This window comes from Puccinia triticina, chromosome 9A (assembly GCF_026914185.1).
Source record: "Puccinia triticina chromosome 9A, complete sequence".
NCBI classification, from domain to species: Eukaryota; Fungi; Basidiomycota; class Pucciniomycetes; order Pucciniales; family Pucciniaceae; genus Puccinia; species Puccinia triticina.
Window position 1 is genome coordinate 2,546,846 of NC_070566.1, and position 11,851 is coordinate 2,558,696.

General features: G+C 46.1%; 1 protein-coding gene across 1 annotated transcript; it reads left to right on the top strand.

Annotated features, from left to right (window-relative positions):
* Nucleotides 1-178: 178 nt before the first annotated feature.
* Nucleotides 179-2,130, top strand: PtA15_9A267 (uncharacterized protein; the record flags this gene model as incomplete). The annotated part of the gene is made up of 10 exons (XM_053172458.1): nucleotides 179-240; nucleotides 321-613; nucleotides 688-801; nucleotides 895-983; nucleotides 1,076-1,169; nucleotides 1,251-1,295; nucleotides 1,375-1,483; nucleotides 1,553-1,702; nucleotides 1,785-1,914; nucleotides 2,083-2,130. 10 exons carry the CDS (start codon nucleotides 179-181, stop codon nucleotides 2,128-2,130), a joined length of 1,134 nt encoding a protein of 377 aa, XP_053023697.1.
* Nucleotides 2,131-11,851: the final 9,721 nt, after the last annotated feature.

Here is an 11,851-nt window from a genome sequence, read left to right on the forward strand (position 1 = left end):
GAAGTCCAACGCCTGCTGTCGATCCTCAAGGCTAGGATATAAGAAGGATCGGCCGGGCTCTCGAGCCTGAAGATGTGGTTTTCACTCTCTGGTTACGCTCCACATTGTTCTTTCTTCGACTTGATTCCCTTGAAGACTTGAAATCTTTGCTGAAAGACATAGGTTTCGTAAACCAAACATGGGTCCCATTGAAGTTCTCTCCCAACCGATCCAGTTCAAGGGTGGTCTAAACGCTCTTAAGTAAGTTTTTGTTCATGCTGGACATGCTGAGGGCAAAATCGATGCAGCTCTTGCCTGACACATTCTGATTTACAATTCAGCCGGACTTTGAAGAGTGCCATGACCGAACGTCTCTGTACGTATGATGACGTCGATCTCGACGCTCGAGGAAAGCCCACTCCGGAATACGAAGAGTTGTATCGCGTTTGGAGTGAAGGAAAGATTGGAACCATAATCTTGGTGCATGGATGCTTCTCTTACATCTTAATTGTTGAGGACGGTGTTCATAAAGCTGACCTCAAAGCCAACCCTCCCATACCAAAGGGCAACATACCCGTTCACCGCGAGTACCTTGAGGCCAAAGGAAACGCTATTATCGACAAGGATTCCCCATGTATGTTTCCATTTATGTTTTCCTCTTTGTTCAACCATTTTCTGATTATCTGAGATTTGTTCGTCCACCACAAGGGGACCCGGTGGAAGCTTTCAAGCCCGTCATATCGGCAGCGAAGGCACACGGCTCTTTGGTGATAGGACAATTGACTCACGCGGGTAGACAGACACCATTTCAGGTCAATCCGAGTAAGTCAATACCAGTAGTACTGCTCTTTCTTTGAAAAGTAGCAAGAGTCCGGGATAAACTGTCTACAAACTCACCACTTCTTGCCGCTTTAGATCCCGTATCAGCTTCAGAGACCCAAAGTCCCCCCTCTTTCGGGATGAACTTTGGAAAAGCGAGAGCGTTGAGCGTGGATGAAATCCAAGTAAGCTCCAAGAATGTAATACAATCTTCGAGAGAAAAACGCGGTCTACGCCAGTCATCTCAGTAGACTATTTTTTTTTCTTTTCATTGCAGGATGTCGTTGACAGGTTCGCTTACGGAGCCGAGGTGCTCTACAAAGCTGGGGCAGACGGCGCTCAGCTACATGGGGCTCATGGGTATCTACTGTGTAAGTACTCATAGGCGCATCTCTTGCAGGTTGCGAATCACTCATCTACCAAGCAAATTACGTTTCCGCGGATTTGTTTAGCTCAATTTCTGTCTCCTCGGGTTAATAAGCGAACCGATCAATACGGTGCGCCTGGAGAGGAACCTTATCCCGAATCTTGATGACCATTGTAAAACTAATCTCAGTCCCGCGTAATCATTGACAGGTGGATCCTTCGAAAATCGTAGCCGAATAGTGTTCGAAATTATCGATGCTGTCAAGAAAAGAGTGACTGATCCGAAGTTTATTTTATCCATTAAATATAACTCTCATGAGTGAGTGCCGTTTTCCTTAGCTGTGAATGAAGGTTTTCTAAGTGAGCTTGAGCTCTTTGGTCTACACAGCTTCATTGAAGGCGGATTTACGAAAGAGGACAGTCAGGTGATGGCCAAAAAATTAGAGGCTGCGGGAGTTGAATTGATTGAGCTATCCGGGGGCACTTATGAACTGTTGCCATTTGAAGAAAAGAAAGAAAGCACGTTGAAAAGGGAAGGGTTAGTCACACTCCGAGTGACTTGTCCTATACAGCAACATGAAATCATTAGACAGCTCATTAAATGATTGGATTTCTTTCAGATTTTTCCTTGAGTTTGCCGATCGCATCCGCCCTCATTTATCCGGTGCCTCAGTCCTCGCGGTGACGGGCGGTTTCCGAACGCTGGACGGGATGGCTTCAGCAGTCTCCTCCAAAGACAGAACGTGCGATGTGATCGGTCTGGCTCGGCCCTTGGTTTTTGAACCACACTTTGTAGCCGATTTGTTGGCAGGCAAGACAAAGAAGGCTAAGGTTTTGGCGTTCGATTCCATGCTCCTTCCCGTCGCCTACCACGTACTCCAATTGATTGGTCACAAACAACCTATTCCCAATCTTCAGGACGAGAAATCTGCCAAGGAGGTCATCGAGTTGGTAACTGCAAAATAGAAAAATTCTGGCAGACGTTTTTATCAACCATCATTAGAGCCTTAATGCCTTGCATAATCTTATCAGCGCCAACTTGCCAAACCTTGTGCACATACTTAATTTATGGCACGATTCGTTCATATCACATCTTTCGCAGACATTTTTTCCCTTCCCATATCGGCGCGACCCTGCAGTTTCCAAAGTTCTTTAAATCTTAAATTTTAAATCCTTCCACTTCCAAAATTCTTAGTCGCTATTATGGTTGATAAGGTCACCAGAGCAGGAGCTGCAAACCGTGGAGGCGTGACAAGAGAAAATACGGATTCATCATTAGTAGAGGAATCTTAACCCCTCCTGTTCCTCCGACCAACACTTCCACTGCGCAAGCCAGCACTGAGAAGGTCAGCACTGAGAAGGTTAGCACTGAGAAGGTCAGCACTAAGAAGGTCAGCACTGAGAAATTCAGCGCTGCGAGCCATGACCCTTGACGTCGAAGATGAATTTCACTGCCCTGATCGAAGGCATGTGAATTTAACACCATTACAAATTGAGCAATAGCCAAAATCTATTTGTGTGAATCCCATGAAAGTTACACCGTCGCGCTAACCATTATACGGCAGCATCACTTTGTAGAAAAAGGGAGGAAGGCAGGAGACACGGCAGCGGAAGCTATCGTAATAGATTCGATTACCGCCCTGTAAGCATATGTTTGTCAGGCATTCCTTCGAGTAGCATCAGGAATCCTAATTTTTGACTTTGATGACCTTTTAAATAACTCTAAGAAACCATCGATAGGGTATTGAAAAAGACAAACACGGTGGGTTGAATAAAACCTAAGTGATTCTGAATGCAGGCTCCAGATGATCACCCCTAGCTAGGTGAGTGACCTGCCTACCCATACTTCTATGATTGGCCTTCACAGTAGTAGTAGGGTGCCTGGCCAACCAAACGGGTACACATTTGTGCCGACTTCCCGGAAACAAATTTTCTTCGGCTTGCCCGCCGGTGTCTCCCGGTTCGGTGAGGATGGATAAGGACCTTGGCAAGCAGGTTTAACCCGGCGAGTTTAGATTTCCTTTGGCTTCTCTCAGCCTACTTGACAAGGTCCAGCAATCATCTCGGGCAAGCAGGTGCACGTTTAGGCACGCCAAAAAATTCCCAGATGCACGCCAAAAAAGGTGTGCACTCCTGACCACTCCAAGATTTTTGGAGCGCAGGATGGTTCACTCCAAAACCAGCCCCCATTTGGAGCGCACAACCCTGCACTCCAGGCTGGTATGGAGTGAACACCCGGGCACTCCAAAACCAGCACTCAATGGCCGGTCTCACCAGGAAAAAAAAGTAGTCACTTGATGGCAAGTGACATGATGCAGCTTTGTTTTCAGCTCCAACACTGCTCCAATGCTGCTCCAATGCTGCTCCTCTCCACCAGCACATCTAGGGCTCACATGATAGGTGTCAGGATCAAAGCACTCAATGTGAAAAAACCAGTTGATGCTCAGCTTTGGCCCTGGCCCAGCTGATGCTCAGCTTTTACCCTGGCTCAGCTGATGCTCAGTTTTTGCCCTGGTCCAGCTGATGCTCAGCTTTGGCACTGGCCACCTAATGATCATCTTTGGCCCTGGAAAAGCTGATGCTCAGCCTTGGCCGTGGCTCAGCTTTGGCCCTGGCATAGCTGATTTTCAGCTCTGGTCCTGTCCAAGCTGATTCCCATCTTTGTCCCTGGCCTGGCTCAGCTGAGCATCATCTGGTCAGCTGGCCCAGGACTGGGTCAAAGCTGAGCATCAGCTGGGACAGGAATAGGAAAAGGCTGAGCAAGGACTGGTAAAATGCTGAGCATCAGCTGTGCCAGGATTCACCAGGGGGGAAAGTGTTGCACTCTCTAGAGAGTGCCAGGCCATAATTTTGTATTTTGTGTTGTCTGATGTGAGTTCAATGTTAAATTTACCTCTATGTTTAATTTTTTCCCAATACAATTGTAACTGTAGTTCAAGTCTTTGTGAAATGATGTGTAACTCAATTCCAACACACAAACATCTCTCTGCTGAAGTTTTGTGTTTGTTTCATCATGATTACAATTGCAGAAGTGAGCTTTATTGCACACAAACTTTTCAAAGAATGTACCTATCTTTATGCTCAAATATAATCTTAGCCAAGTGCCAGGGAATATTTTGATTTGCAGAATTTTTCATTCAAAACCCACATAAAATCACATTATGGAACATACTTGTAAGAAATAGCAAATTCAGAGGATCTGCCAACTGGCGGATGAATTGTTGTGGCATATTTATGACATGCCAATTACCCTATCAAATTGGCAGGAAAGTGGTTTGACATAAGATTTCTATTCTTCAACTATTAAAACATGTCAAAGCTAAGAAAACCTGTGTAACATGCAGTTGAACTCTCAGCAATATGAAATGTGAAAATACCGGATTCAGATTTCCCTACCATATTTACCAAGGGATCAACCATATTTTTTTGAGTGTTGAGTGTCAATCACCTGTGGCACTATAATTCTTCGGCTTTTAGCCAAAGAAAAATGTGCATTTTTCTTCGGCTAAAAGCCAAAGGAGCGCTGGAGCTGGCCGGGCTGGCAGAGCTGATTTCATAGGAACCTAGCCACAAAACCTGGTCAGCGCAACCAATGGTTGTTAGCCTAGTGGTTTGCAGCTGTGCTGCAAACCTCCTTACAGCAAAGTTGCCGGTTCAATTCCCACTGCCCCCATGCCCCATTTGGGGGTTAGGGGGCGGGTTTTTGGGGGTCGGGTTTTAGGGGTTAGGGGTTAGGGGTTAGGGCAGTTTTTTTAAAAAAAAATGTGGCAAGGTGTATAGTACATTGTATTGGTATGTATTGGATACGTATCGGTATGTACCGGATACGTATCGGTATGTATTGGATACGTATCGGTATGTATCGGATACGCGGATACGTATTGGTATGTATTTTCAGTACACTGTACAGGTATGTATTGGATACGTATTGGTATGTATTGGATACGTATCGCTATGTATCGGATACATATCACTATGTATTTGTATTGGATACAGTAATGTATCCAATACATACCAATACCAGCGCCAGCCAGCGCGCCAGCTCCAGTGCTAGCCAGCGCCAGCCAGCGCGCCAGCTCCAGTGGAGCTGGCCCGGCCAGCTCTGCTGTCCTTCGGCTTTTAGCCAAAGAAAAATGCATTATTTTCTTCGGCTAATAGCCGAAGAAAAAAAGGGACAAAACTCATGTCAATAGCTGTTCATTTTGGAATATGCACCTTGCCTAGTACATGACCACAAATTGTACACTTTTGTAAATTTAACTACAACTAACTAAAAAATGCAGTGTAGAATTCTCATGAAGGCTGCTCAAGGGAAAGGGGGTAGAGTAGTGGATAATCAAAGGTGCACCAATTTTCCCTTGCTTCTGAAACCAGCTTGAGAAATAATTCAACAGCTGGTCTGAGAACTCCAAATTGAACAGTCACTTCTTAAATCCCCACGCAAATCACAGTATGGGTAGCACCATTTTTCTTGTAGACTGATAATCTAACATCTTTTCCCCCACCATTTTCCATTAATTTTCTTTTATGTGTAGAATTAGTTCATCACAGGTCCCTTTGTTTCCATGTGCATGGTGCAACAACATGGTGTGTATTTCCCTCATAAAATGGTGCTAAATGATCACTGGCTGTTATTTAAAGACTTCTGGATTGTGTGATTTCTGTATCCAGTCCACTTAAAATCATTGGCCATGGGCCAGCAGCAGTGACACAAATATGTGAGGAAAAGTGTTAAAAAAATTGTGTCTGGGGGCTTGAAGGTTGTCACAAGTGAACTATGGACATGTGGGGAAACACAGATTGGCTTAGAATCCCCCTGTTTCCCCGGGGAGGGTTGATTTTCTTATGTAATGTCCACCCTTATATTCAGGCAAACATTGGGGTGGACATGGTTAAAATATCACACTTTTCCCCGGACTTGATGAACAGTGGGTTTTGTTCATTGCGCTGCAAGGTACCTTCTCATTGGCCACCACAAGCTGGTCATCCATATGGGCTTTTCTGAGCTCTGTGGACAGCTTATACTGACTCACAAGCTTGGAAAGGCCAGCGCAATGACCAGTATGTCCTGGTCATCGCAAGAGGGCTCCCCCAACTCGGGGACCCCTCTGTTTTGACCACCCTATTGTTTTGCCATACAATAGGGTGGACAAGTGTGGAAATCAATCCACTGCCTCCCCAAAGCCAAATCCAATGACCAGTACCTACTGATAATCACATGAATGCCCTATCCTGAGGACCAGCCCATACTGGTCATCAAGGCAGCCTTCCGAAGCTCCCAAGGAAGCATATACTGGCCATCCAGCTCGCAAAAGCCCAGCCAGATGGCCAGAATCTACTGTGTATTGATCTGGGAGTTCCCCAGCACAATTGATAGGAATTACTGGTTTTTCAAGATCATAAAAGCCCTTGTTGATGAATATCATGTAATTTCATTTAGCTTGGCGGCTCACAGCCCAGTAAACTTTAATCAAGTGTATACCATCAACGCTGCAACAATTACAATATACATGTATTGTATAGGCTATACATTGTATTTTATTTTCATGCAGATACATTCAATTACAATAGGTACGTTTTGTATTGGTTTCATCAAACAATTCCAATGATACATATGTACAGTTTTTGGAAAAAATTACAATACAGATACATTTATTTTGTTATTTTTCCAATATGATACAGTGAAATACAATTACATGTATTGTACTTGTTGCACCGTTGATACCATCTCCAATCAATGGCCGGTATACACCAGTTATTGATATGAGAGTCCCTTAACTCAATGGCTATACACAACAGCCATTGAGTTGAGGATTTCTCAACTCAAATTCTGGTATCAACAGTGCAACAAATCCAATACACGTTGTGGTGACCAATACAGTGGTCAAGCTCAGTTCTCAGTTTCCGCTCTCACCGGCAACAGACTTCAAGTTTCAGTTTCAAGACCCTCAAGCTTCAATCCTCAAGACTTCAACTTCTTATTCTCAGCCTTTTTTCCCTTCTCTTTTTCTCCTCATCTTTTCCATTTCTTGCTCCTAACACAGAACTGCCTGTGGGTTTATTCCTAGTTGTTCTTTCTTTCTGATTTTTGTTTATTCCTTGTCTTTCTCAGTTATGTTTATTTCCATTTCTCTTGGTTCCTTTCTTATCCCTTATGGTTCTTATTGGTTTCATGCTTTCAGCTCTTGGTTCTATTTCTCTGCCTTTCTTCTGGCAGCCGGGCTACTATAATAAGTTAGAGCCCGGCTAACTATTGTAGCATAACAAAAATTATATGTAATTATAGCGGCGCAGAGCGCCCCGTACAAAATATAGTTCTTTCTTGTAAAAAGACCTAGCTGCGGCGCAGAGCGCCACATACATAATAAGTAAAGGTTCCTTAGTCGAGTAAGGAAAACTAATCTCCGGCCAAAGAATCGGCAAGAGAAAGAACATTAGTTCAAACCCGTTCTCAAGCCAAGAGAATGGGTCGCCAGACACTCTCAAGAGACTACTGAACAAAGAGTAGTCTCCACGAGAAATAGAAGAACTTTGGTCGGGGAGGAGAGAAACAGAATTATACTACTCCTCCTCCCCGGCCGATGATGGAACATAAAACTCGCTGTTCCTCAAGCCAAGGAATAGCAAAAAGGACCAGATGACAAATAGAAAATGAACGGGAGCGAAGGGACTAGTATAATCTCCCTTCACTCCCGTCACCCTTGTCAGAAGCAGGCTTCCTCCGGCCGAGAAACCGAGGAAGCCTGTGCAATAAGAGCTACAACCCTACCGGTTGTAGCCCAAATATATAAACGAGGGCCTTCGGGCAAAGGAAGGCCCCTCAGATACCTTTCATAACCAGCTCGAAGCCCAGCCAGTCTCGCCACTCGTCCCACCGACCAGTACGCCAGCCTGCCTTCGCCTTGACTTCGGTTTTTATTGGATTGCTTGTGTTTTTTTTGCCGCAGACTTCCTTTTACAAGTAAGTCTGCATTTTTTTTCTTTCTACCGGGATTTCCATCCCTTTATATCTCCTGGGAGCGTTTCGACGCGCAAATACCCCCTTGTTAAGGGCCCCAGACGCCACAGGTCACAAAACCCCTGCGCATTTCGTGCGCAGGCCCTGTAAGAACTGCGGAGGGCACTAAAACACCCCAGGCGCCCCTGGCCCCTCCGTTAAACCTATTTTTTCGGTTCATTAAAAATAGCTTTCTAAAGCTATTTCACACTTTTTACCGCGCTTTTGCTGCGCGCGCTACTGTACCGTGCTCTGTCGCCGGCGTAGCTAGAAGAGCACTCGTGCTCTTGGCATCACCGAGCCTGACATCTTCAATTTGTGTTGTATGTTTCTTTTCTTTTCTCTGTTGTCTGTGTTGCATGCGCGCGCATGGCGCGCAAGGAGATGATGACATGCTTGTGACAGGCCTCCAGGAATCCAAGTTCCGGGAGAACTTGGAGGATGGGAGGCCATAGCACCTGTTCTGATCCAAGTCAGGAGTTGTCAAATTGAAGATCTTTTCCGAGTCCTGAGTCCCAAGAGTCCCCTTTCAAGAATCCATTCCCCCTTCAAGAATCCTATCAACAAACTCAACCGCCGCCGAGGATCCAAACCATGGCAAAAAAATATCAAAACCACTTCCCCCAGCTATCACTTCAAATCCCTACAACTCCTTTCCGGACCATCCAAGGAGAGGCAATGCGGCAACAGCTGCGCTGCACATAGCGGAGAGCGTAGCAAAAGCGCAGCATTTTTGGCCTTGCTTTGCTGAGCTTTTAGCAGCGGGTAGGCTGCTTAGCTTTTTGCTTTTTGTTATGAGGAGAAAAAATCATAGATTTCAGCGGCTGGCAGCGGGTTTTTGCTGCGCTGACCGCTGAAATAGCGGCAATTTGCTGCACTGACCGCTGAAAAGCGAGGTGATTTTGGCTAAAAAGCGGGGGGAGGGGGGCGGCTATTTGCAGTCAATCAGTCATGTATGATACTAGATAAGTACTAGAACAAGTCTAAGTACAACCAGAGCAGTCCAAGGTTCAAGCAAAAGAGAGACATGGGGGAACAAGAAGGAAAAACAGTGAGGGATCTGATTCATTCAATTTACAATATAGTAATTGGAGCCTGGTTGAATTTTGGATTTTTGTCTGCAGCCTCAAAAACGGCCAGACAGTCATCAAACTCACTGTGGGCCATGAATCCTTGGCGGATCCAAAGGTGGCTACTGATGCACTGCTCAATTGTTCTAGGTGCGAGAGCGCTGCGAGCACTTGTAAAGATCTCGGAAGCCGTGGAGAATGTTTGCTCCACTGACACCAAGCTGCTGGCACAAGCTACATAGTCTCTAGCCAGAGACAATAAGACTGGGAACAATGGAGCTTGGGACTGAATTGCTTTCTGGTCAGCATGTGAAATCTGACTTCAAAGAGGAATGAATGGATTGATGAAAAACAATATAATGTACCTTCCACCAAAGCAATACATTGCCCTTGATTCCTAAGGAATACTTAGCCTTGTGGTACCGGTTTAGTTCCTCTTTGCTTTTGTCGAGGCCGGCATTGGCTGGATAAAATTTATATTCATTGTCATTGTCTTCAGCATCAATCCGATTGGAAGAATCCATCATTGTTGGTGGGGTTAGATGTTTTAAAAGCGCTTGGTGTTCCTTAAATTTTTTCGAGAGTAGAGCTTCAGCCAAGCTAAGATGAGAGGGAAATTTGTTGGCAAACAAAAATAGGCGCCAAGCCGGATGCATAATTGTGGCCATAATGATTGGTTCAGATTTTAGAGTGAGTTCCTTGTACTTCAAAGCAACCTTGATCATCAGATCAAACATATCCTCCAAGAGACCATCTTCACTATGGCTTTTCAACTGCTCCAAGTTTTTGACTAGCCAACTGTATTTGTAAAGGACCATCGAGCAGGACGGTCCATCTCCTTCCATTTTCTTTGTCAAATACAAGAACTCCTGCGGTAGAGCAAGCATAAAATCAGCTTGTATAGTACTAGAATGGATGGTCTTGAAAGGTTTTTAATAGTCCGATCGTACCTTAAGGACCAAGTTGAGAATTTTAATATTCTCCCATTCTAGTTACTGTGCTGAACTCATAGCCTCTAAAGTATTTCCCCTTCCCGTTCTCGGTCTCATTCACCAACATTTGGGTGATAACCTAGAACGGGAATAATGACATGATTGGGAAAGCAGATGATTAACACAAGACTGTGAAATGACATATTCACCTTTCTTGCCTGGTAAGCTCGGTTCTGGCTATCATAGGCAATATTCCACCGTATGCCGTAGCCACCAATGATACCAGGACCATCATAGCATAACTTGCGCGCCCATACCTTGAACTCAGCTTGTTTCGCCGGCGAGCTGCAAATGCAACGGCAAACATAGTCAATCTTTTTCAAAGAAAAGAAAAGTCAGTTAAATGGAACAATATACATTCAGTGGGAATGAATGTCACCTTTTTCAACGTGAATACAATACCACTGTTGGCATACTTCCCTTGACTTTTGCCAATTTTGGGTCCCTCTTGAATCACATCCAAATCGTAATCTGTCTCGCGGTTGGAGACATCGTTGGGATCTATTTCTTCTTCAGGAGCCAATTCTCCATGGTCATCCCCAGCACCAATCAGTTTGCCTTCTTTGTTAATTGTTTCCAGAGTTGGAAACTGCTCAGGTTTTCGGGTTATTGGGCCCTTGGATGTTGATAGATTTAGGGTCTTGGAAAAACGACTCCCAAGTTTTGGGAAAACAACTCCCATACGTCCGCGCGACCGTTTTTTGACCAGCGCTCGACTTTGACCTAGACCCTTTTTTTGGGAGTCGTCAACCCAAAAAAAATCATTTTTGGGAGTCGTCGACCCAAAAAAAATTATTTTTGGGAGTCGTCCGCACTAATTTTTATGAATATTTTTATTATTTTTTTCTTGGGGGGCTTGGGAGTCGTTCACCCAAAACGAGTGCCCCCTGCGTTATTTCGGGAGTCGGCCGCGGGGGCCACGGAAGCCCCCAGGGAGTCGTGATGACTCCCCTTCAAGCCCCCCCACCCATCACACAAGTCACACACCACAACCGCCACACCAACCGCCCGATCACCGCTCACCCGTCCACACCAATTGCCCGATCAATCAAAGAATATGATTAACCCAGCCGCCCCCGCCGCTGTCCAGGACCAGGACTCCCAGGCCCCTGTCGCCGCCATGGAGCACGCCGGGCCCTCTATGGCTGCCGTCAAGCTCGCCAAGCCCCCTGTTGCCGCCATCCAGTACGCCAAGGCCCCAGTGCCTGGCGAGCACGCCGAGGAAACCCCAGCTGCAGGGCCAGGTAAGCTCCCTCCCCTGCTGACTCCCCCATCCAAAATGGAGGCACTGAGCCCCCAACACCCTTGTTCACACCCTTGATCCTGCCCTTGATCCAGCTGCCAATGAAGACGCCGCCAAAGGCCCCGCGAACGGGTCTGGCATTGACACCGACTCCCTTGCGATCGCGGCCGACTCCCTTGCGATCGCGGCCGACTCCCTTGCGATCGCGGCTGACTCCCTTGCAATCGCGGCCGACTCCCTTGCAATCGCGGCCGACTCCCTTGCGATCGCGGCCGACTCCCTTGCGATCGCGGCCGACTCCCTTGCGATTGCGGCCGACTCCCTTGCAATTGCGGCCAACTCCCTTGCAATCGCGGCCCAGGACCACGGAGCCACCATGGCCATT